This window comes from Ascaphus truei, chromosome 4 (assembly GCF_040206685.1).
Source record: "Ascaphus truei isolate aAscTru1 chromosome 4, aAscTru1.hap1, whole genome shotgun sequence".
Lineage (NCBI taxonomy): Eukaryota > Metazoa > Chordata > Amphibia > Anura > Ascaphidae > Ascaphus > Ascaphus truei.
Genome location: NC_134486.1, coordinates 294,608,380 through 294,636,146, shown reverse-complemented (window position 1 = coordinate 294,636,146; position 27,767 = coordinate 294,608,380). Strand labels below are relative to the sequence as shown.

Genomic DNA, 27,767 nt, shown 5'->3' with positions numbered 1-27,767 from the left:
TAGGTTATATGTTTTCATGAAAGGTAATCAGAATCTGCATATATTAAAACAAAAAGAATACATATTTTTTTTAAATGTCGCCAGTAATGCCTTTTTAAGGTCAAAATATTTTAGGGAATTAATATAGTGTTTCATTCAAGTATTGGCAACAAGGACCAGTTTATATCAACATAAAGGAGCAATACATATTTTTTTTAACATAGGTTTGAAGCAGGGAGTCTCTGGAACTGAACCCCATTCATTTCACTTAAGGGAAACCCATGCTTCCTGAGACAGAGACCTCCAAAGGGGGTGTCTGTATCTTGGCAAAGTTTAAAGCCCCCACATCGCGCAGGCGAATAGGAAACCGAAGCCGAGATCACAGCTTCCTATTGGCCCTCAGGGTGCGGGCGCTTCTAAACTCCATTACGTGAACCCCGCTTGCCGAGCGAAGTGGCTACCGGCACCCCCTACGGAGGTAAGTGTCTCGGGAATCAGTGGGTCCCAGGAGCTCAAATTAATGGGGTTCAGCTCTGGAGACCCCCTGATTCAATCCTATGTTAAAAAAAATTGCCCGCTTTGAATGCCGGTTTAAAAAGAAACTACCAAGTTCAAGTCCTTCAAAAGTTAGGACTTTATGTTTTTTTTGTTTGTAATATCGTTGGCTGAATAAAGTACTGTAGATGCATACATAGTTCTCAATGCCATTTGCCTAGTTATTCACTAATGTTGCTTTACATTAGTTACACAAATGTATATTGACTTATTCACAGAACATCTAGGTGCCACAAATAAACAACCTACAGTATGTGACCTTCACAACACATACCCAACTAGTTTACCATGTGCAAAGAATTCAGTTGTGTTTTCTTCTGTCATCGTCTATTGTCTTTTATTAGCTCAAAAACTGGCTATTAACCTAGCAATTTTCAAACGCCTATATTTATTAAAATACGTTATGGTTCAAGCTGGGCTGGACAGTGATAAGTTTTTGAAATGCAGCTCCGAGTCTTATGAATAATAATCCTGCCTGCTTGTGCTTCAGCAGTATCTCACAATTGATGTCACCATAGTGAAATAATTCAGCGGCTTATTACTGCATTATATTGCAAGATTTCACGTAGTACTAAATTTAGGTCATGTAATATTTGTGTGTGATATGATTTAATGATCAGGCAGAGTGGTGCTCTTAAAAATCCCTGTCTTGTAACTAAGCCCCTATCACTGCATTTTTTTTAATGACAGCAGCATCTTTTACTTAGCCAAGTACTGTAGGTGTTTTGGGGTTCATATTAGAAAAGCTATAAGACATATCTGAAGTTACAAGATATTGCACATTTTAAGGATTGTGTTTCATGGCTGAGAGTATACTGGTCTTCGCCGTAAGGGTGTTGTGTTGCAGAGCACGGTTTTCAGTCTCCAGAGAGCTTCCTTTTAGTATGGCCATTGTTTCAACATCTTACAATTCCTTTCTTATGTAACGGGTGGACCCCCTTGTCTGACCCCCCCAATCTCACTTGGCCCGTGTGGTCTAACCGGTCCCCATTACGTGATCGTGTATGGTGGTGCACCTGCAAGTAACAGGACTCCTGAGTCTCCCGCTTGATGGTATGAGGGGAAGTCATCAGGACAGGTAGCTGAGGTAGTGGGTGCGAGTCCTACTTACATCATGTGCAGCACCTCCACCTCATCAGGATCTATGCTTCCGCAGGGAGATGGTCCTGGTGAGGAACTCCTTCTCGTTGGTGACTGCCAATGTTGAGTAATCTCACACTCACACAGTGGGGGTATCTTTGAACAGGGCATCTTTATTTGCATGGTATGGGCAAGCTGCCCCTCACAGATAGCAACTCAGCCGCTCATCTCTGTGCAGCACTCCATTAGGAAGGTCCCTTCTCCCTAATAGAGCTGCTTTCCACCTTTACTCTCAAAGAGATTCCCCAGCTTCTCTGTCTGCTGTAAGCTCCTCTCTCTATCCTGCATCTCTCTCTTGAGCTGCTCTGTCTCTGTCAGCTCCATTAACTCTGTCAGCTCCTCTCACTCTGCTCAATGTGCTGCGTATGCTCACTGACTCACAGCTAGCATGAGACACTGCAACACTGTTGCAAATCTTCACATGCCTCTCACTGAACAGAGGCAGCACAACAACAGGAAACTGACTTCTAACTTTAGGCAGTGCCGTGTCTTATATCACCCCCCAGAGAACAAACCTGCTCTGTACCACTAAGTGTGGGCACATTGCATGTTGTCACTTCCTTTGGGGATATATGACACCTCACCAGGGTTTGAGGGCAAACCTCCATTGATTGTTGCTGGCAATCCTGCATACTTACCAGGTTTACTGCCAGCATGAGAAAGAGATATGTACACCAATCTTACACATGGCTACACTTACAAGATAAAAGTGCAGATTCTAAAGCAGATCTGAGCTGAACAGCCAAGGAACACTTTCTGAATAGATTTATTTTTCTTTGTTCCATTTCTCTGGGAAAGGTGTTTCACATACTGTAATGGATACCAAATTATTAAATCACCTAAAAGTCTGATAACCTCCATGAAAGACAATACTGTATCATGCTTACCCAAGGTTAAACATAAGGACACAATTGATTTCTGGGCACCTATTTGTGGCATATACTAAACTATGTTTTCAATCAAAATCTGTAGCATAGGTCACAAGTATCTTCTTGTGCACAATTTGTCAACTAGGTCACTGTCATTTGCAACTATGGAAGTAATTGTATATAGTCCAATGAAGCCGTTTGGCCCCTTTTCATCCGAAAATCCCCATAGACTTACAGTAAATTCGGATTTTTCAGACGACAATGGCCTGAACATCCACATTGGACTATTTAGAATAAGGCCCTGTGTCCAACAACGCAGAATAGCATATTTGCTACTATGATAAATGCCCTTTGCAAATGTAGCACATTAGTTGATCAGCACACATGTTGGATTAGGAAGATGGAGCACATATGTACTTGCAAAACCTCTGTGGTCACCTTACACAAGTGTGAAGTTTACATTGTCCTTCTGAAAAATGACTAGAGCATATAATGGGATTATTAACTAACATCTCCAAACTGCAAAATTGGTGCAAACAAATATGTCACCGGATGTAAGGAATCCACACCTCAGTTTACTGCTTACCTTGCCTCACAGACCTGTGCAGTCCTGGAACACTCCCTCTGGTATCTACTGCAGATGTGCAACCTATCACTGCAACCTAGCCTTGTATTCACTCATTGGAGCAGTGCCTTCATACCCCCCTCCGGGATTGGCCCGCTGGCCTTTAAGTACTGCATCCCCACATTCCTCCCCGGCCGAGCATAGTCCTTCCTGGATGTCACTAGTGTTCTGCCATAAGCTCTTGGCTTGGCTTGTCTGTGTATGTATTAACCTCTCTAGTTGTTATTCCCTAGTTCCTGAGGCCTACTGCTAGTCTTCATGCAGGGGCCTGTATTTCCTGATTATCCTGTGTATCCTGAGACCGGCTGCTAGTGTCACGCAGCGGTCTGTTCCTGTCTCCTGTGCTGAAGCGGAGTACTCTCCTTGTTGACTTCAGCTCCCTGTTTCCTGAGACCGGCTGCTAGTGTCACGCAGCGGTCTGTTCCTGTCTCCTGTGCTGAAGCGAAGTACTCTCCTTGTTTACTTCAGCTGCTTGTTTCCTGAGACCGGCTGCTAGTGTAACGCAGCGGTCTGTTCCTATCTCCTGTGCTGAAGCGGAGGATTCCCCAGTGTTGCCTTCAGTTCCCTGGTTCCTGGGGCCTGCTGCTCATTCTCTACTGCAGAGGCCATGTCCTGGTTCCTGCGCTGAAGCGGAGGATTCTCCAGCCCGCTCAGGACTCTTGCGCTGAAGCGCTGATCTACCACTGCTGCCTGACGGTGTGCCCACTCTGGTCTACCTATCACTTCCTGAGACCAATACCATGGGCCCTGGTCGCCGCACGCGCAGAGTCCACTCCCGCGCTCCTAAGCTGAAGCGGGGAACTCCTGACTACCTGTTGCCGAACTCCTGCTTGAACAACGTTTATCCTGATGTCTCCAGTCCTGACCCTGGCTTGTCCACTGACAATGCTGCCTTCTCCAGTCCTGACCCTGCTACGTACGACTACGAACTGTGCAATCTGGATCAGCCTGCGCGGTCTAAGGTCGGTGCTTATACAACCCCACCTCAGCCCCGCGGTCCGGTCCCGGTTTGTGGCGAGCACAACCGTGACAACGGATTACTGTACTGTATTTTCTCAAAATCCAAGTCGTCGATACCATATTCTTAACACAAAATACCGGTTTTCCCAATTATAAGGCAAGTTGAAGTTCTAGATAGTATGGTTGCAATCCTTTTCTCCACGTTGCTTCAACACATTTTCTGATTTCACCCTCCCATCTTCCTTTTGATCATCTTGGTCTATTGATATCTCTTTGAATCTAGTCGAGTACCATCCCTGTCCAATGCTGGTAATGTCTCCTTGTGATATATTTGTCTCACTGCTTCATCCTTGTTAAGGAGGTCAGAGACCATCAGTATGTTTGGATTCAAACCCATTCATTCTTTTTCATGTATCTTAGGGTAATACCCAACTTATCTCTCTCCATACTTCTTTAAAGTAGTCTAAAATGTCTGAATGGTCTTTGCTGGCTAGGTACAGTAAGCTTTTTCTACTGTATGTACCAACACAACAAGAAAGAATAGATTCTCTTACAAGATAAAAAAACGTATTGAATTAGCAGTTGTTTAGATGCCATCTCAGATCATATAGACCGGGGTGCACACACTTTTTCCCCTGTCCCCCTCTAACCTTGGCTTCTGCGTCAAATGGCACCGCAAGGTCATGTGACGTCACATTGTCATGGAAACGTGGCGTCATTTGACACTGTGTTGCCATGACGACGTGTCACTGGAAGACAAGGTAAGGGACGTTACAGAGGCCTTGAGTGGTCAACCGGCATTTAATTTAAATGCCTTGGAGAAGAGTGCGGCACCTCTGTAACCGCTGCACCCCCTTTGGAAAATCTTGTACCTTTCCCTCAGTTTGCGCACACCTGATATAGACCATGAACATTCACAACAGTACATTCAAAACTCAAGTTTAAGGGAAAAAAAATGTGATCTGGTTAAATGACTCAGGTGATTAAACAACCCAGGACAAATAATGGTCAGTGAAATTATTATGTTTTAACATAGAAACTGTATAATAATAATAATAATAATAATAATAATAATAATAATAATAGAATGTTCTTTTATAGCGCTGCTAGTTTTTTACGTAGCACTTTCCAGAAACATTTCGCAGGCACAGGTCCCTGCCCCATTGAGCTTACAATCTATGTTTTGCTGCCTGAGGCACAGGGAGATAAAGTGACTTGCCCAAGGTCAGAAGGAGCCGAAACTGGGAATTGAACCTGCTTCAAACTCTGTGCCAGTCAGTGTCTTTACTCAATGAGCCACTCCTTCTCCCATTGAGAGGTCTAAAATGTAAAGCAGTAATTGCCCATATTTGCAAATACAGATATATATTTTTAACAATTACAAAAAGGGTGTGGGTCCCTTGGATAGGAACCACACTATTCCTAGCTCCAAGAACCCTCAGGTCCTTAATTATTTAACTTTAATTTGCCGGTAAAATGACAGGAAGTTAATAATGGTCCCCATGGTCATCCAATAAGAAGCTGCCATGCCATGCTCTGATGACATCCCAGCTTTTTATTTGCCTGTAGGAGTTATGCTTGGATGGCAGCCATAATGATTTCCCAAAAGGGACCAGAAACACCAACACATAAAAAGATAAATATCTCAGAATAGGGAAGGGGGGGAGGTGAAGGGCTGATCAGTGTCACTGGAGATAATAGCATGGATGAGCTTTGAAGTGTCTCCTGGTTTGAATTCTAAAAAAAAAATGTAGGGGCCAGTCGGACTTTTTAGGAGCCAGAGCTTGGTAAAGAGTGGGTGGGGATGGAGGAGGGGATTGTTGTCTCAGCACTCAACTCCCTCCACTCAGTGGCTGTGTGTCAGAGTGCATTAGTGACATACACTGACCAACCCAACCCACCCCACTCCCAAGTTAGCTGCATAGGAACAGTCTCAAATCTCTTCCCCTCACAACATGCTGCCTCCGTGGCGCCGTGTGGACTGACCTGTCAGTCACCACCGGAGCCGGTTACAATGTGCCCGATCCTGCTTTGTTGTTGCACTAGCAAAGCATAATGGGGAGCGCAGTTGCTGGTCACCGGGGTGACCAGTAAGTCAGCACTGCGTCACAACATTGGCGCCAGGACTGATTTTTTAAGTGCTTGGGCGACCAGGTGCCCAGGATTTTTCCACCCCTGGTTACAAGTAAATCTTTGATAAAAGAACCTCTAAAGGTGGATTATGGTATTAAATATCCTATTAATAAAGAACACTTTATTAATGAGAACACATTCACGTCTCAGAAAGGTCCACAAACCTGCGTTACAGCCTTATCGCACTTCCTATTGAGATTGAGACAGGATCAAGCTCGTGGAAACCTTATTTTTCTTTCTGTATATTATTGCATTTAATGGCCAAAGAGAGACCAGATCTGGCTGACATTCTGTCGCCAAGATCAGGAAGAAAAAGGATTGTTCTCAGAGCCAAATTTGATCAATCCCAATATTGTGTACAGTGTAGCTCCTCATTACTAAAGACAATTACATAGGCAGGGTAACGGTTGAAAAACTGTATCAGACATTCTTTGTTTTAAATATTCCCTCTCACAAATGTGATCACTTGATGTAAGAACGGTATATATTGCACGGTATTTGCGCTTGTTTTTTGTCTTAACGGTTGAAAAACACCTTGAAACATTGACACTAAAGAAGACATTGACCTTGCTGAAAGAAGATTTTTCAAGACTTGGCAAATAATTTATTGAAAATGTCTTTAAAGAGATATTGTAGCAGTAACTCAATGTAATTACTAATACAATATGTCTTTTGTAACAGATGTCCAAGTTGTAAAGAGATAGGACCATATTGACTTAGCAGTAAGTAAGAATGTATCTCTCTTTAAGACACATTCAAACATTGGAAGACAACTACATGTCTATTCACTTGCATGAGTCTCAAGGTGTCTTCCGTCATCTGAAAGTGTGTCTTGTGTCATTGCACTGCTTAGTATGTTTTTGAATGAGTCTCCATGAAATGTGCAAAAGTAAAATTCTTTATTGTACACATTTCCATCTAGCTTTGTGTAGTTTCTTCAAACCTGAACAATTATCTTCACATTATACCAACTACAAATATACGTCATGACCAGGGCGTGACAAATTACAAAAAAAAGCTACTCGCCCCCTGGCCCCGCCCCCGGCCCAAATGGTTTTTTTTTTAAATGGAATAAATGCCTAATAAGAACTAATAACAACATTCGTTTTTGATAACATAGTTTATTTATTGTATTACATTTATACAATACTACAATTAGTCATAGTTACATATTAGAGGAGGTTGAAAAGAAGACATACGTCCATCAAGTTCAACCTATACTAAATTTAGAAGACAGATACTTTATCCGTATGTACAGTATATTGATCCAGAGGAAGGCAAACACAAAACCCTAGTGAAATATCATCCAATGATATATCAAAAGGGGAAAAATAAATTCCTTCCTGACTCCAAGAATTGGCAATCAGATTACTCCCTGGATCAACATCGTTCCCACGTTTACCTATTTATCATATCACCTCTTAAAAGCTTCTTTTCTAATGTGAATAAATCTAATTTAGCTAGCCTCGCCTTATAGAAATACATTTATTATATTAAAATGTATACATGAGAATGAAAATTTATATATAAACACAATTGGATGGATATAAACAAATACAAGTGCGCAACTAAATACCTCTATTGTAAATGATTTAACCCATTAATCACCTATGTGATATATTGAAAAAACAACCTCTATATTGGAGATAGGTGTCTGCAGCTATAATGATAGGGATGAGATCACCCCTAGAGCAACTGAAATACAAAGAAAACAAAAGTGCAAACGCACATAGTGAAGTATGTAAAAAATATATATATATATATTGTGAGGGTAAAATATCTGTGTACATCAGAGCAAATGGTAATCAGCATTTCATGTACAATGACATGGGTTACCCGACGTCACACAGCCACCGCTGGATCGAAGGATATCTACTTTGCTGCCGTAGAAGAGATCTCTGCCTGGGAACACACCGTCACGGCACTTGGGGAAAACCCTCCGCTCCTCTCCAAGGTCAAGGTAAGAAGCCCCCGCAGGTTAGGGCCGTCAAAGCCACCACTCCGTCCAGCTAGATGCCAGTGGGGACGCTCTCAGGAGTCAGAGCTGTTGCAGCCACCGCCGGGCTGATTCGCTGAGTGTCCCGTATGTTGTTCACGACCGGCCGCAAGGTGAGGATGGCCATAAAGTGGAATATCACGTCACTTCGGTATTACAAAGTTCCACATAAAAATACGGAAACTCTACAAGAATGTAGGAACGCACATTGTGATCAGGATAATCATAAGGGCTATAAAATCTATCCAACGCGTTTCGTAGCGAAAGCTACTTCATCAGGGGTATTTGAATTAATAAATTCGCGAATATAAATACCCCTAAGCCACATCTGAATGGTCAAGCATGAAGGCATAGTGCACCAATCACACAACGACTTGGCAATGCCACACATATGTGTGTATAATTAGATCATTATTATCTTCTATGTTAATCAAGCTTAACCCCATCAGGTATTGCCAGGGTACCATTAAAAATATACTTTTATTTCAACAAATAACATACACTTTGAAAACAATATATATGTATAAAAGACTGCCTATACGGTCAAAAAAGATATATATGGCTCTGAAATAAAACAGACAATCTGTTAGTACTTAATCAGGAGGAATATAACACCTATTCAGAAAAGAATATATATTTTTATATATTCCAGATCTTAACATAGTAAGTTAGCAAGACAAAGCACAGAAAATTCATCTTAAAGACACATTCTTCAATATAAACACCATAAGTCTATATTTTCGTTTAAACCATTAATACCTAAGGTTTCAAGTTTCTGTATCCAGTATGTTTCTTGGACAGAAACATCCTTTAGTCTATCACCTCCTCGTCTACTCCGAGGTATATGTTTAATCCCTTTAAAAGTTAAGGATGAAGGATCTTTATTATGATGGGTAGAATAATGGCGACTTACGCTGTGAGTCTGTAGGGCATTTTTGATATTTCTCACATGTTCTTATTTGACTTAAATGTTTTTCTTTCAGAATGAAGGAATTTACAGATACAGCACCTTCCACGCGGGAAATGTCCTATTAGGCTGGTGCCAAGCCAGGATTGTCCAGATTTGGGATCCACACGCTTCCCAATATCGCTTGGGGCTAACGCATCTTTCAAGCTCCGTGCCTTCCTATATATGAACTTGGGAAATTAGCTAATATGTCCACTCAACATCGGATCGGTCGATATGATTCCCCAGTGTTTTTTTAATAACCCCCTCTATTTGTTTATACATTGTATTGTAATTAGTAATAACAGGAACGACTATTTTAGCACCAGTTATATCAATTTTAGTCCTTTTCTTGGGTATCAACATTTTACTGCGATCCATATTCCTAACTTTCTCTAATTCTAACATAAGTTGCTTGTAATCATATCCCCGTTCCATGAATCTTAAAAAGAGAAATTGTGCTTGTTTCTCAAAATCGGCTTCATTACTGCAATTCCTCTTAATTCTCATAAATTGGCCTCCAGGTATATTGCTTATCCAAGCTTTTTTATGGTTACTGGAGGCCAATAAGAGGTTGTTTGTATCGACCTTCTTAAAGAAAGTGGATATAGTAACACCCAATTCTTCTGACGCTATTAAGTTCAGATCCAAATAGCTGAAACTCTCTGTGTGTGTGACATGGGTGGAGACCAAATTATGGTCATTGATGTTAAGGTATTGAATAAATCGGTCCACAGACTCCTCATCTCCCTTCCACACACAGAGAATGTCGTCTATGTAGCGACGCCATACCACTATATTACTGCTGCGGCCGAGTTTATTCGAGCATTTGCCCGTTCTCGGCCGCAGCAGTAACCTGGCGCGCGCCGGAGGGTGCCGGGCGCGCGCCGAAGCAGCGGAAGAGCGCCCTCCAATCGGGGCGCTCTCCCTCCCGCTGCCGGGTCCGCTGGGTCCCCCGGAACCCCCTGCCGCCGTCCCCCACATCGCGGGACACCAGGGCTCCCTCGGGGAGCCCTGGACGCACGTGCAGGGGGCGCAGGCACCCGATGACGCGTGACCACGCATCGGTGATGCGCGGCACTCTGAGGGAGAGCGGCTAGCACGCCGGGGCATCCCCCGGCTTGCGGTGCTAGCCGTGCTCAAATTAAACGTGTCGGTAGTGTATGTTGAAATGGGTTATTTTGCCATATTGATATTTCTTCCCAGTTCCCCATATACAGGTTTGCGAAGCTGGGGGAAAAACGTGTGCCCATTGCAGTTCCGCAAACCTGCAAGAAGAACTGGGAAAGAAAAAGGAAATTGTTATGGGTTAGCACGTACTCAATAGCTTTGAGAATAAACCATCTATTCAGATCTGTAAGTTGTCGGTCTTTCTTCAGGTAATCCTCAAAGGTCGCAATGCCCTTAGTATGGGGGATACTCATGTACAGGGCTTGTACGTCGCATGTTAGCCACCTGTACGATTTTTTCCATTCAAAATTTGCAAATAAATTTATTACGACAGAGGAGTCTTTTAGATATGAGGGAAGCTCCCCTACAATATTTTGCAGAAAGTAGTTCACATACTGGGAAAGATTTGCGGTCAGTGAGGATATACCTGAGACTATAGGTCGTCCCAGTGGGTTTATCAGGGATTTGTGCAGTTTAGGAAGATGCTAGAAGACCGGTAGTCTCGGTGTATTATTATATAGAAACCCATGTTCTTTTGTTGTGATCACGGTTAGGGATAATGCTTCATCCATAAGCTCCTTTAGTGATTTTAGAAACAAATTGGGATCCTACGTTTTGCCCCCAGCTTCGCAAACCTGTACATGGGGAACTGGGAAGAAATATCAATATGGCAAAATAACCCGTTTCAACATAATATAGTGGTATGGCGTCGCTACATAGACGACATTCTCTGTGTGTGGAAGGGAGATGAGGAGTCTGTGGACCGATTTATTCAATACCTTAACATCAATGACCATAATTTGGTCTCCACCCATGTCACACACACAGAGAGTGTCAGCTATTTGGATCTGAACTTAATAGCGTCAGAAGAATTGGGTGTTACTACAACCACTTTCTTTAGAAGGTCGATACAAACAACCTCTTATTGGCCTCCAGTAACCATAAAAAATATTGGATAAGCAATATACCTGGAGGCCAATTTATGAGAATTAAGAGGAATTGCAGTAATGAAGCCGATTTTGAGAAACAAGCACAATTTCTCTTTTTAAGATTCATGGAACGGGGATATGATTACAAGCAACTTATGTTAGAATTAGAGAAAGTTAGGAAATGGATCGCAGTAAAATGTTGATCCCCAAGAAAAGGTCTAAAATTTATATAACTGGTGATAAAATAGTCGTTCCTTTTATTACTAATTACAATACAATGTATAAACAAATAGAGGGGGTTATTAAAAAAACACTGGGGAATCATATCGACCGATCTGATTTTGAGTGGACATATTAGCTCATTTCCCAAGTTCATCTATAGGAAGGCACGGAGCTTGAAAGATGCGTTAGCCCCAAGCGATATTGGGAAGCGTGTGGATCCCAAATCTGGACAATCCTGGCTTGGCACCAGCCTAATAGGAAATTTCCCGTGTGGAAGGTGCTGTATCTGTAAATTCCTTCATTCTGAAAGAAAAACATTTAAGTCAAAAAGAATCATAAATCTTTCAATATTACAGATTTTATAAACTGTAATACTAGCTATGTAGTATATCTACTAGAGTGTCAGTGCGGCCTGCAATATGTAGGCCGCATGAAGCGTAGTCTTAAACTCCGCATTCAAGAACATTTGAGACATCAAAAATGCCCTACAGACTCACAGCGTAAGTCGCCATTATTCTACCCATCATAATAAAGATCCCTCATCCCTAACTTTTAATGGGATTAAACATATACCTCAGGGTAGACAAGGAGATGATAGACTAAAGGATGTTTCTGTCCAAGAAACATACTGGATACAGAAACTTGAAACCTTAGGTATTAATGGTTTAAACGAAAATATAGACCTATGGTGTTTATATTGAAGAATGTGTCTTTAAGATCAATTTTCTGTGTTTTGTCTTGCTAACTTATCTGTTATATATCTGATATATCTGAACTGGAATATATATATATATATATATATATATATATATATATATATATATATATATATATATATATATTCTTTTCTGAATAGGTGTTATATTCCTCCTGATTAAGTACTAACAGATTGTCTGTTTTATTTCAGAGCCATATATATCTTTTTTGACCGTATAGGTAGTCTTTTATACATATATATATATATATATATATATATATATATATATATATATATATATATATATATATATATATATATATATATATACATACACATATATATATATATATATATATATGTGTATATGTGTATCAAAGAATAGACTGCGCTCCTCAGTTGTAAACTCAGACTGATTACCAATTGATTGTATTAAGTGGATATAGCAAAGGTGAATGGCAAGGGTGAATGCAACAATAATATGGATGATTGACTCACACTAATAAAAATACATGCAATATGTTATAATAAAATGCTGAGTGCCAATGTTTAAAAAGCTGCTGTGAACACAAATATATGCCAGTGAACAATACAAATATAAAAAAAATACAAATATAAAAAAATAGCATGTGTTGGTGGTTATGACTACTGCACTAATGAATCCCTCCTGGATGATACTAAATAATGATGAATGGAAAAATACGAAAAAAATTACACTCAGTGTGTCAAAAATAAAAATAAAAATAAAAATAAAAATGAAAAAATATGAAAAATATAAAAATATATCAACCAAACCAAGGGTCCATGCTAGGATCTGGCTGCTCTCATCAAGGACCAACGAACTCCCAGAAATCTGTGAACAACAAGAAAAGAAAGCGCCCGATCCTAGTGCAGCATGAAAAAATACAATTTAATAAAAATGAATAAAACCAACAAATGCGAACTCACAAACACAGGATAAATAAAAGCATATAATGAGTATACTCATTCGCCAACCGCCCATGATGTGCCTTGGATGGCGCGCCCTCTCTCTGTCTAGGTTTTCTCAGCTCTTCTGAACCGACATCCAGCAGGGGACACAGGAAACAGCTCACCACAATGTGACCCGGAAGTCCTCCACAATGTTAGTGCATTCCGGATGTGAGGTCTGCAGTCCGTGACCCCGCGATGCAGGGGCTGATCAGAGAAGTCTCTCTGCACTCCCAAAGGCAGTCCGTAATGAGGTGGGCAGTGAGGATAGAGTAGAATTGTGTATCACAGTGTGACAGCAGCTGAAAAACGCTCTTCCCTACGCGTTTCTTCACATAAAGTGATTTCATCATTCTTTTCTGAATAGGTGTTATATTCCTCCTGATTAAGTACTAACAGATTGTCTGTTTTATTTCAGAGCCATATATATCTTTTTTGACCGTATAGGTAGTCTTTTATACATATATATATATACAGTGTTCGACAAACCTATACATTTGCTCGCCCCGGGCGAGTGGATTTAACCCCCGGGCGAGTAAATATTGGCCCAAGCAGCACACGTTTGGTACTAGGTGGCGAGTAGATTTTTTTTGTGTGGCGAGTAGATTTTTTGGTGATTTGTCAACCACTGTATATATATATATATATATATATACATATACATATATATATATATATATATATATATATATATATATATATATATATATATATATATATATATATATATATATATATATGTATATATATATATATATATATATATATATATATATATATATATATATATGTATATATTATTTTCAAAGTGTATGTTATTTGTTGAAATAAAAGTGTTTTTTTAATGGTACCCTGGCCATACCTGATGGGGTTAAGCTTGATTAACATAGAAGATAATAATGATCTAATTATACACACATATGTGTGGCATTGCCAAGTCGTTGTGTGATTGGTGCACTATGCCTTCATGCTTGACCATTCAGATGTGGCTTAGGGGTATTTATATTCGCGAATTTATTAATTCAAATACCCCTGATGAAGTAGCTTTCGCTACGAAACGCGTTGGATAGATTTTATAGCCCTTATGATTATCCTGATCACCATGTGCGTTCCTACATTCTTGTAGAGTTTCCGTATTTTTATGTGGAACTTTGTAATACCGAAGTGACGTGATATTCCACTTTACGGCCATCCTCACCTTGCGGCCGGTCGTGAACAACATACGGGAAACTTGGCGAATCAGCCCGGCGGTGGCTGCAATAGCTCTGACTTTTGAGAGCGTCCCCACTGGCATCTAGCTGGATGGAGTGGTGGCTTTGACGGCCCTAACCTGCGGGGGCTTCTTACCTTGACCTTGGAGAGGAGCAAGGGTTTTCCCCAAGTGCCGTGATGGTGAGTTCCCAGGCAGAGATCTCTTCTACGGCAGCAAAGTAGATATCCTTCGATCCAGCGGCGGCTGTGTGACGTTGGGTAACCCATGTCATTGTACATGAAATGCTGATTACCATTTGATCTGATGTACGCAGATATTTTACCCTCACAATATATATATATATATATATATATATATTTTACATACTTCACTATGTGCGTTTGCGCTTTTGTTTTCTTTGTATTAAAATTGGATGGAGGATGGATCACATATGAAAAATGTATTTATCTGCCGTGGCAGTTCAATAGAGCAGGAACACTAACGCGTTTCGTGCTTTCAGGACTTTGTCAAACGCGTTAGTGTTCCTGCTCCTGAAGGATGATTTTTTATTGTACTGGCACGGTAGATAAATACATTTTTCGGATGTGATCCAGCCTCCATCCAATTTTTGCGGCTGTGCACCGCAGTTTTCTTCCCCCGTGTCAGTTCTTCCTGCTAACTAAAGAAATTGCTTTGATTTCGCTCCATTTAATAAGCATATGTTTTGAAAAGTGGTTCTATGGAGCAAAATAATTTAGGAAGGAGTTACTTCACACTTGTGCTTAAGTCAAATATATCTACATCTCTTTAAGCTATACTGTAGTTTTAACTTTTTGTAGGTCAATACAAATCTTCACCTCTGCTCTGGCATGAACTTAATGTGGCTACTAAGACTGGCATGATACAGAAGAAACTTAAGAAGCTTCGCACATTTGATTAAAAGCCATTGATTGCTTTTTAGTATGGCACTCTATGGTATTAAGGGTCAAATTGATGCAGTATACTCTATGAAGAACTACATTATTGCACGAGTCATTAGTGTTAATCTAGTCAATACCTAATAAAAAAAGAATGACAATTCCTGACATTCCTATTGTATCCAATTGAAAAAAAAAATAGTACTTAAGAATATGTTCATTGTATTAAATTGCATGATCTCTAATCATATTTAGAAATATTTACATGTGTCAGCTGGTGTAGTTTAGCTGTAGCAACTCTAGAAGATAATTGTGCATTTATTAATAACATCAAAAGTTCCTATTGCCTTGTCATGCAATAGTGTGAAAATACTCAGACTGTTGATACTCTCAAAACGAATCCTGTAATTGTACCTCCAACCACCTCTGGTTTCTATTAGTGTAGGGAAACCTAATATGAGAGGTTGGACCATTACAATGGAAACATGAACAATAAAGAATATTTCTAAGATAATATAAAACCAACTATTCAGATATCTTTTAACAAAATATGTTTTGAATTAGGAATAGAATGTGACAAATTTAAAAATGTGGAAAATAACACATTCTCAAGATGACAGGTCACAAATAGAATGAGTGCTAACATTTAACATCTCTTTCCACCAAATGTACATGAGGCAAGATCAGATGCATCACACATTGAAATGGTTTGGAAAGAGTGAGGGTACGAGATACTGTAATTCCCTATTAATTTACCTTAGGACTGCTTGATTTGGGAGAAACCAAAACAGACTAACGTTCACTTGAAGCATAATTACATTTAATACAAGTCAATTACACTGTCAAGCTGTTTACAACATGTTTGTATTTTTGTGAGCCAAGGGGTGGTTGTCTTCAACTGTGAAAACCTCTATTATTTCTCCACGTGGACAAAAAGTAATATCAAATAATATTTTTTTGAAATTTCTACAAGCTGTATGTAGTGTAACTAACCCCCTATCTGCAGCATTATTATTACCGTCCTGCCTACTGTTAGGTTCCAAAAAACAAATTGTCCTCTGGTTTATGACATTGTGCTGTTCAGTATATGGTTTACATGCCTGCATACAGTACATAGGTCTATGTATTGTACCAATTCAACATAATATTTGACTTACTATTTTGAGATAGTAACCACCACAAATTATTAAACATGCCACAATTATAAGTAAGGCTTGATTGGGAATCTCTATAAATGATAACAGCTTATAAGGATGTCACTGCACATTAAAGCAGCAGTCCAAGCTGCCAATTTTGTTTTCTTCTCTTTAATATGAGCATCAATACAATCCACACAATGATAAGTAATTAGCTAAATTGCCGATCGATCAGCGAAGATTCGGCTCGGGGATTCACTAAATGGCTGTCAGTGCAGCAGAACAGGACCAAAAATGCAAAGTTCTGTGGGGAAGATCATGTGACAAGGCAGTCACTAGATACAATTGGCGCACTGATAGAGAGAGGGCAGGGCTCATAAAGGGGTGTGCCAGAGCCTGTTTCAGAAGAGGAAGGGGTGTGACTTTGTAAATGGTTCCTATAGAAACAAAAAATGCTTGTTACTTTATAATACATTAAAAATGTAATTCAGAGTTGTTTTTAAAAAATGCTACAAATATTTTCTCATAGTACAGAACTGATTTATTTAAAAAAAAAACACGTTTGCTTGGTCTGCAGCTTTAAGTATTATATAGTACAGGCAATGTGCTGAGGCAATCACGCTTGTCAGTGAGCCCCTGCAGCCGCAATGAGAGCGGCTTTAGCAGGGGCTCGCGCACGCTTCCGTAGGCGTGCGGAGCCGTAGCTCTTACATTTTTTTTTAGTTTCGGCACTCACGGGAGCGCAGGGCAGGCCACGTGTGCGGTTCGCCCAATGAGGGCGAACCAGCTCCGTGACGTCACTGGCCTGCCCCCCAGACAGCGGCGAACTAAGGCCAGGGAAAGCACCTGCTTTCCCTCAGCCTCAGCGCGCCTCTGCATGACTGGAGTCACCATGGACTCAGCCAAACATGGACAGTTCAGATCAAAGGAAGAGAAAACATTGGGCAATTACCATCCACTAGATGGTGCTGTTTTTCTTATCAAAAATAACTATTTCTGTTTCCAAATGCATTAAAATTAAACGGCCCAGACCCTAGATTTTCCAGCCTCAGTTTTAGGAATATCAACAGTATTTGAAAATAAACTCAGTAATTGTACCTCCCACAAGCTCTGGTTTGTATTAGTGAAGGGAAACCTACACTACACGGGACCATTACAATGGGAACACGAGCAAGAAAAAAAGAAATCTCTCTAAGATAATATAAAACCAACTATTCAGATATCTTTTATCTTTAACAATGTATGTCAAGTATAGTATTCAAATGTTGGTCCACTAAAAGTTACTACAACCTACAACTAGAGATGGGCAAAACTGTCAAAATCCATTTAGCAGAATTTCACTAGCTTTCCATTCAAAATCCGTTCCGCAATATAAAAGCCGTCGAAGGATTGTTCCACTTTCCATCCATGTGGATTAATCCATAACCGCCATTGGATACAATCTGCTGGTGGGTTTTAACAATCCAATCCGCAGATTCAGTAATCTGCTGGTGGGTTTTAACAATCCAAGGATTGGATGATTAAAACCCACATGCGTATTGGTGAATCTACGGATTGGAGTGTCGGGGATTAAAAAATATTTTTTTTTTTAAATCTGGAAGACGACGAATCTCCCTTTTTGAGACAGATTCGTGGAAATCTTTGGACCAAAGCAAATGGCCAATCTGAAGCGGTTCCAAATCCACCACATATATTTTTTTACTCACTTCTAAATATAACAAATCTATACTTCTCAAGAACCACTACAGCAACTTTAATTTCCAAAGAAACTTACAATAACCATAATATTTTTTCTTTCAGCATAATCATGTTTATTTAAGAAAGCCAGTTTAAATGCTACAGCGTATTGCACCGGCTTCTTTACATTGTCACCAACCTTCACATATACCTATTGCAAGGATATCGAGATACAGTACAGTATACATACCGTATGTAGCCAGTGTCATTGTTCCTAGTGATATGTAACACAATATTTCACAGTATACCTCAGAATATATCTGTTTTCATAGGATAAAATTACAGTGATTATACCAACACATCTCGCAGAACATTTGAAGAAGCTTTGAAAGCCATGTACATTATTTCATTTAAAATAACCCTCATGTCGGTCCCCTAAGAGGTATCACAACCTGCAGTACAACAAAATGTACACAATCTACATCTCTCCAGGACCAATAAAGCTCATAGGAGTTTGAACTAACATCTCTTCAAAGAGAATAATGGATCAGGCTAGCTCTGTACTATTTAATGTTAAGCTTCTGAAGATTGTTTACGCACACCAAAAAAAGTGCTTCTTGTCCAGCAATGAGACCTGGCTTGCCAGTTTTATAATGTCATGGGCATGCACAGGGCATGTAGGACTATGAAACACAAGAGAGGTGGATACCAGCACTCCAAATGGGAATAGAGTCCCGATACCTTTAGTGGATTATGATAATATTCAAATCCAGTACGAGACCCCTATATCCTAAACGTTGTCATTGTGATGACAAAAGGAGGGATTGATAATGTGTATATCAAGGGGGGACTCCATTTTGTTTGCTATATAACCATTTCTCTATAACCATCTAACATTTTAGATCTCAGGAACTAACTAAAAGCCAAATGTCATACGTAATTGTCTTTTCAAGTCAGATGTGAGAAAGTGACCTCTCACCCAGTTAATGCCAAACTGAACTATGTTTGTTCAGACTTATTTAGCTCTGAAGAAACAGGAAATGTCGCCAGCCATGCTGAGCATGACTTTCACGAATGTCTTACACAATATACTGTCCTGAAGAATGACATTTCCTTCAACTGCATCCAAACTAGGTACTCAGGCCACTTCACAGATCGTAAACTGTCTAACTGTCATTTGCTGAGGTAGACAGACAATGAATTAAAGGGGAAGTATGTTATTCATATCTGTGTTTTTTCTATGTTCAAGATGGCTATATTAACTGACTGTAAACCCTTTAATAAACGAGAGAACAGTTTTTGACAAAGCTTCACTGGTTGTCTGACTCAATTACTGCCCTCTCCCGAGCTCGTCCGCCATTTTGTTTTACCAGACATCAGCGCTTTAAGAGTGGGTTTGAAGCCTCCGGAGGTGAATCGATTCGAGTGGTAGCAGACGTATTCTCACGCAGCGACGTTAGAGAATAGGATACTTTCATGCACAATGGCAAACAACAAGAGTAAATAAATAGCAATGCAGATTAGCACCAGATCCAAATGGAGATAGTGTGTCAGCAAGTGCCCAGGTTGTGTGCACTCATAACCCTATGTAGCATAAATGTGATGAGTCTTATAACTGTAAATGTCTAAATGCTAGAACAGCAGAACCCCACTAGAAATAAAGAAATGCCAGATAGTGTGTAGTTATTAAACAATGTATTGATAGATAATCTTTCAAATAGGAGGGGTAAAAATAAAAATCCCCATTGATGGCGAACAGTGTTGAGCCAACAGTATCAAGTGACAATGGAGTCACTAAAAAATAGGTTGTTGTAATAAGGGTAAACCGGAGACCGACAAGTGTGAGCCTACTAGAAGGAAATGACTCCCTAATAGCAACCTCCCTTTCACGAACATGCTACAATATCATAATTTATAAAGGCTCTCCTTTACCATGTTGGGAACGGTTATGGTGAGCCAGAGCAAGATAGACCATGGTAGGGACCGTTATTCAGGTAACCATTTAGTGACCAGACACCTTGTACCTTGTACCAGGATGGTACTGGTTCATATGAACCAAGGTGAGAAACCGTGGTGGGAACCAAGGCTCTATGGAACCGTTCCCACCACGGTTTCCCACCTTGGTTCACTTGTCACTTGATACTGTTGGCTCTACACTGTTCGCCATCAATGAGGATTTTTATTTTTACCCCTCCTATTTTTAAGATTGCTTATCAATAAATAGTTTTTAATAACTACACGCTATCTGGCATTTCTTTATTTCTAGCGGGGTTCTGCTATTCTAGCATTTAGACATTTACAAGACTCATCACATTTAAACTACATACAGTAGGGTTACGAGTGCACGCAACTTGGGACTTGCTGACACACTATCTCCCCATGTAGGACTACGAGCAGAAAGAGAAACACAATGTTCTTTCAGGAGAATGCCAGTTTCATAAGCAGCTCTTCCCTCTTTAGCACAGGGAAATGCTCTAGAATCACACAAAGTCTGTGAACAAATACATTATTAGTATTATTTTTTTAAGGTTAAATGTAAAAGAACAGTTACAGTAAGAGATCTACATAAAAAAAAAAATACTTCCCATTGTTTATTCTTCACATTTCAACACAATAATTCCTGCTCTATAACTTTGTTTCTTAGTGCTTCTCATTTTAAGTCATCTAAATTCACACCAACTGTAGGTGATACCCTTTAGGGTATAAAAGACCACCTGGGAAAACACGTGCAATTAGCATTCACACAATACTACCTCTTGTAGAATACCAACAGTGTTGCCAAGCCTCTTAGCAATATATTTTGGGGTTCAGGTGAAATTCTAAACAAGAACATTAAAACCAGAACAGCAATAGTTAGTAACTGTGAAGTGAACTTCTACTTATTCAGGAATGGTAAATAAAAGGGTTGTCGCAAAATATTAGGTTGATTACTCTTGTTTACATCCATACCTTCTACATTAAAAATCCAAATCACATTTTCCTGTTTTTCAGTAATTCCAAGTGGGCCCGAGCAAGGACCACCCGGCCCTCCTGGAGCTATTGGACCAAGAGGGCAACCTGGGCCACAAGGACCTTCGGGGAAGCCAGGCTATGGAACTCCAGGGCCTCAAGGGGCCCAAGGGATACCAGGACCACCGGGATACTCTTCTATTGGAAAACCAGGCCAGCCAGGCCTTCCAGGAAAGCATGGAGAACGTGGATATCAAGGAGAAAAGGGTGACATTGGGCCCATTGGACTTCCAGGACTAAGAGGACCACAGGGGCCTTTTGGTATCCCTGGTCCTGCTGGAATTGCTGCAGCTGGAAAATCAGGTCCACAGGGAGCAGTAGGGAACACAGGACCTAGAGGAGTTCCTGGATTCAAGGGTGAGCCTGGTATGCCTGGTATCAATGGAGTAAAGGGACAATATGGATATGGTGTTCCAGGTCAACCAGGTGAGAGAGGACTTCCCGGTTTACAAGGAACGCCTGGGCCTCAAGGTCTTCCTGGGATAGGCAAGCCTGGAGTAAATGGTCTTCCTGGGCAGCCGGGAAAACTAGGTGAACAAGGTTTAATTGGTGAACAAGGATTTCCAGGTGTCCCGGGTTCCCAGGGGCTTCCAGGACAGCCTGGACAAGCCAGTGTGGGTAAACCTGGAATAAATGGTGCACAAGGAATGCCAGGGTTTCCTGGACCCAAAGGACAATCAGGATTTCCGGGCATGCCAGGCCCTCAAGGACTACAAGGTTATGGCAAGCCAGGTGTACCAGGAGTGAAGGGGCATAGAGGACTTGAAGGGACCCCAGGTGTACCTGGTATAAACGGGGATCAGGGCCCAGTTGGTCTACCGGGGTCACCTGGATTACCTGGGCTGCATGGGAATGGGGGTGTACAAGGATCTAGAGGCATGCCAGGAGAAGTTGGCTTACCAGGGTATAAAGGTGACGTTGGTCAAAAAGGCTCTGCAGGCGCTCCTGGAACAAAAGGTGACAGAGGCTTAACAGGGCTAGATGGAAAACCAGGATATCCAGGTGAGCCAGGTCTTGCTGGTCCCAAAGGACATTCAGGTATGTCAGGTCAGAAAGGAGAGAAAGGCATTGTGGGGCCACCTGGTCTTCCTGGAACAGGTGGCCCAGTAGGACCTCAGGGGCAAGTAGGTTACAGTGGAGAACAAGGTCCTAGAGGAGTTGCAGGAATACCAGGTATGAGAGGGCCAACAGGACCTCTAGGAATTCCAGGTCTTCCAGGTCAGAAAGGGGAGCCAGGTGCCCCAGGATTACCAGGCCCTACCAGCATTGCAGCAAATGGGATACAAGGACCTATGGGGCCACCTGGAATTCCAGGTCCAAGGGGAATTAATGGAGAACCAGGGTTACCAGGACAACCAGGTCCACCAGGTCAAGTAATAATGCCGCATCAGATGCCAGATGGCTATGGGAAGTCAGGGCAAATTCAAAGTCTTAGAGAGATTCAAGTATCAGCTTTTACGGCTATTCTCACCAAAGCCTACCCAGCAGTGGGAATGCCCATAAAATTTGACAACATTTTATACAACAGACAGAATCACTATGACTCTCGAACAGGGATATTTACATGTAGGGTACCAGGACTTTACTATTTTTCCTACCACGTACACGTCAAGGGCACAAATATCTGGGTTGCCTTGTACAAAAATGGTACTCCCATAATGTACACATATGATGAATACAAGAAAGGATACCTTGATCAGGCATCAGGCAGTGCGGTTATAGATCTATCCGAAAATGATCAAGTGTGGCTTCAGTTACCTAATATAGAATCTAATGGCTTATATTCATCTGACTATATCCATTCCTCTTTCTCAGGATTCTTATTTGGCCTGACATGATAAAACATCGTAACTATTCAATGTTTTATGCTTGAAAACTCTGTATTTTTTGTCAACAGACAAAACATTTTTATTTCTAAAAAATCTGCAGCATATTGTAATTTTGGTTGTTTTTAGTTGCATGCATTATAACTCTGTTAGAATTAATTGGTTTTAATTTTTATGATGAGTTACTTCCAAAGTCACCAAATCTGAATGACCATTTCCTAATGCTGATCAGTCAGATTAAATAGAATCCTCCACCACAGTATTTAGTTAGGTTACATATTTTTATTTCCACCATGTATTCTTACATTTCCTGGTAGATTGTTTGGATCCTTAACAGAATGAGCATCTTACTGATATTACTGGTATATTTGGATGCAACTATCCATAACTAGTATGGAGATCCCAAGACGATGAATAGAATTCACGAAAACTGTACTCAAATTTGGATTTCTTTAATAGGTTGCTGCCGCTAATTGAATACCTATTAAAATGGATGAAAATAAGATATAAGATAATATTTTACAGAGCTTTCAAGATCACTCAATATTACTCTCCTCCCCAACAAACCTAATTAACGTATACACGGACTGTCATTCAAAATTTTTGATCACAAGACCTATGGTATTTATAGAACAAAAAAAAAGTAAATTCATCGGAGTTGAGTTCAATATAAAGCTCAAAATAGATGCAATATTTCGATTATTAATGCATCAAAATACGGTCTTTTTTGGACGCACACACACACACTAGGGCTCCAACTGGTTCAGATGCTCTTAAAGATTATTTTCATGCAGTACTAACTTCATATATAGATCCAATTTACCAATTTAAACTCTGATAACTGCAATGTGCAAAGTGCAAGTGTGCAATGTGCAGAGTGAATAGGCTATAAGATATCTTATGGCTTGGCATCATTTGTTAAATGTGGCCCTTTATCTGCCATGCAAGCATGGTGCTCGACCATTTAAAAAAAAAAAAAAACTTTGAATGGCCTCCAATACAAACGTTAATTAAATAGGTAATAGAGAGCATGGTAACAAACGCAATTAACTTATATATTACAATAGTAAACCAAAAAAAGAATCTAAATTCAAGCAACAAAAAACAACCAAGATCAGCCTAATCCATAACTAAACATTTGCATTCCATGGTACTCTACTAGAGAATCTTAAAGTAGATTGAAAGCTCATCAGGGCAAGAGCCACACAAGCCTTTCCAAATGTGACTTTCAATGATGTTTTGGCAGGAGCATGTCTGGCATTAGTAACATTTCAAAACATACTAACCATTTTCTCCAAGTGCCATTTCATTTGATCAAATTCAAATTGACCATTCAATACAGGCACGTTGCCTGAAATTATGCATATTGCTACTTTGAACTAGAATAGGTTTATTCTTTATACTTAAAAAACATGGGAATAATGTGTGTTCAATGTCTTAAGCCGTTACATTGATCATTCCCCTTAACTTGCAGAGGTAATCACGGAAGATGTTAATGATGCACACACCATTTATATTATGGGCCTCAATGTCCAGTCTAATTTGCCAACACATTCTGTAAATACAGTATAGTGCTCCAATACCATATAATTACAACAGCATTCAGTGTAGAAGAAAGCACATTATCTACTCTTTTCTACTAATATATCAATGTTATAGGTATCTAAAGCACCAGATCCCCTAAAAAAGTTTAGTAAGATGTAAAAAAGTAAATGTTCTTTATGAATGCAAACATTTTCGTTTTTCCTTTGCCTTTTTGAAAATGTTAAATTGACAATTGACCACAAGGGCAACTCTCTAATGGTACAGAAAACAGAAACCGTTCATTTTCTGTCACCAAAAAAAAATGAAATAAATAAATGCAGAAATTAGATTGCAATTTCATAAAAAAAAAAAAAAAAGAAGAATGTAAGAATCGTTGAATCACAAATTGATAAAGAAAAAGAAAAAAAAAACAGCTTAGCTGAAATAACAGCTTCAGGTTCTGAAAACTCCCGTATTCTTTGACGAAAATCTGTTAATAAAACTACCAGAAAGCCGGAACCAGTGGCCTCAGGGGTAAATGGAATATTTTTGTAAATGAGCAAAGCAGATTTACTCCCCTCTGTTCTGTTTTGGAATGACCCCACTGTACTTACAAAAGTACTTTACGTACCCTCTGGAGCAGGGGTGCTCAACTCCAGTCCCCGCGCCTCCCCCCCCCCCCCAAACAAGTTAGGTTTTCAGGATATCACAGCTTCAGCACAGGTGGCTCAATCGACTGAGCCTCTGATTGAGCCACCTGTGCTGAAGCAGGGATATCCTGAAAACCTGACCTGTTCACGGGGCTTGAGGACTGGAGTTGAGCACCCCTGCTCTAGAACACCACAGCAGACATTCTGTATTGTGATTTGTCCTATGAACAATACAATACATTGTTGGCCAATTAAAAATAACCAACCACCGTGTTTGTTTTACCTTTGCACAAGTAACAAGTAAACAAACACATGACCTAGAAATATGTCTAAATTAGAATAGAGGAAACAGAGCTTGTTTCTGTGGGTCAAAAGGAACAACTGAAAACTTGAATTTGTTTTGAAAAATTGCATAGACAGTAGGTCTGTTAGTTGCTGGTGTTTTTTTATTTTTGTTTTTTTAGCTGTACTGTGTTCTGGTAAGACTGCTAAATGTGATTACTCTAAAATATACACAACTATATGTGTGTAGCGCACTTTCCCCCACCCTGTGGGAGATATGGCGGCTGCTGTGTGTGGTGCATTACCTGTGGCTCACAGGAGGCCTGAACCTCCACTGCTGGGAGCCTGGGGTGTGCCTGATCCGTTTGGTGACCGCGCCTCCACCCGTGAGGGATCCTATCAGTGTGGGATAATCCTGTCACAGGACACAATATAAGAAATACACACTGGTATGGCATAACAGGGTTAACTGAACAGGTAATAACATAACACAGGCCTCACAGGGCCATACACCCATTCTGTGCCCCCACCTGGTGGGGTTTGCCCCAAAGTACTGAGGTGTCCTGTGCATCTAACCACCCGGTGTCCACAGGAGACAACCCACCCAATGTGTGTGCGACAGCGCTGCCCACAAGAAGTGTTAGAGTTGATGCACTTGTAGATGGGGGATACCTGCCAGATGCTCCAGCACCTGTGTCAGCAACAGAAGAGAACCGTCCGGTCCCACGCCGTCGCAGTCAGCGAAGGTGTCTGCCTCCACGTGGGGTGGTATCTGGCTGGAGTGTCCCACTGTGATGAGTGTCTAGCCTTGCGGTGGTGGTCTGGTCCCAGACCAAAGGCCGCAACTGCTGCATGGCGTTCCGCTGTGTCCATGACACTAATGATGCTAAGTGGGGCAGTGTACATATCTAAGGGGCCTGTCCCTATAGCAGCCACAAACTATGTGGGAGTTGGGGCCTAGCAGGGGCCTAACAGGGGTCTCTGGTGTAGTGCAGGGGCCTACAAACACCGTGCACACACACCCGACCCTCTGATGTCCCAGCTCCGACTGGCGTGGCTGTCTCAGCATGCCAAATGTACCCACACATTTGCAGGGGAATCCGGCCGGACGATTGGCCGCTTGCCTCCCATGAGGTACCTTGCCCCATTGTATTCTGGGGGCTGTAGTTCCCGTGAAGCACTCTGCTGTAATGGTCGCCTTACTCTGTGCAAGCGTGATCACACTGCGCATCTGCGCACACTCTAAACATGGCGGCACCACTCCAGCCCCAACCGCAACTACCCGCGCCCCTCCAAGACAGATCAGGAGATGCAAGTACCAAGGGGGACCAAGTGGGGTAGGGGGTGGAAATCGGGCCACGTGTATACATATTAAGTAACATCGGGGGGAGTATATCTATCCTAATTTTATATTTGTTGGCTTACATCACAATTTCAGCAACTAGTTTGGTGATGCTAGGTTATATTTCCTCAGTTTAACAAGCAACTACAAGGGTCCCACACTCTATTTTTGAGGTGGGCTTGTTTGATGCTGACTGCCTACTTTTCTCAGCCACTCCTACAGGCTTATTGCCTCTGTTCCCAACTGGATACTCCATGTTCATGGCAATGTGTAAGGCCTCGTTCAGGGTGATGGCTTCGGGGGCAGGGCGTGCTGACGTGCGTGCTGCCGTGAGCAACAAAGTATTCAATTTGATTACTTGTTGTCAGGGTAGCTACTGCCCTGCCTCCGAAGCCAGGAGTTGCTGCTGACGACAGCTTCAGTAAACGAAAATTTCGTTTCTTGGAGCTGAAGCAGCGTCACAGGGACCAAGGCAGCCAATGAAATCATTCTTCAGAATGATTTCATGACTGCAACTTGGATACTTTACATTGCCGTCTGTAGCCCCGCCCCCTCCCCAACGCTGAAAAGTCTGCTGGGGGATAATCACATGTCGCCCAGCAAACTCCCAGCACTGCCTGCCTCCCGCCCTCCCTCCGAGTCCTCAGCTGGCAGCCTGAACGAGCCCTTAAGCAGAAAAGCAATGCCACTTTTGTATGAAAAGGGTTGACACATTTAAGTCAGTTCTTTTTTGGCTCCAATTTCGCATCTTTGTTTCAAGGGAGCACATATACTACTTATAGGCTAAGCAAGTTTCACTGTTTAAGATAATAGGCAGCAGTTTCTAGTGGCTGAAATTTAAAACAAGCCTTACTAGATTGATAATAGCTTTTTTGCACAGTTAACAGCTGAAACCTTTTCTAGTAGTTTGTAAATCCAACCCCATTATTCTAGTGGACAATGGGTATTAAAATGCACATGGGTGTTGAGCAGAATTACTCCTGTAGTGATATTGGGTTGTTTTTTTATGGAACAAGGGAATA

At 41.0% G+C, this 27,767-nt stretch overlaps 2 protein-coding genes across 3 annotated transcripts in view; one reads left to right on the top strand and one right to left on the bottom strand.

The window, feature by feature from the left end:
- COL10A1 (collagen type X alpha 1 chain) overlaps positions 1–24,030 on the top strand; it is a 112,952-nt gene extending 88,922 nt beyond the window's left edge. For both annotated transcript variants that reach the window (XM_075597664.1, XM_075597665.1), the window contains exon 3: positions 21,104–24,030. In XM_075597664.1, the coding sequence (XP_075453779.1) occupies positions 21,104–22,959 (1,856 nt within the window). In that variant the 3' untranslated portion in view covers positions 22,960–24,030. The remainder of the gene's footprint in view (positions 1–21,103) is intronic.
- The window catches only part of NT5DC1 (5'-nucleotidase domain containing 1), a 420,856-nt gene that overhangs the window by 352,466 nt on the left and 40,623 nt on the right, over positions 1–27,767 (bottom strand). The gene's annotated exons all lie outside the window — the stretch shown is intronic.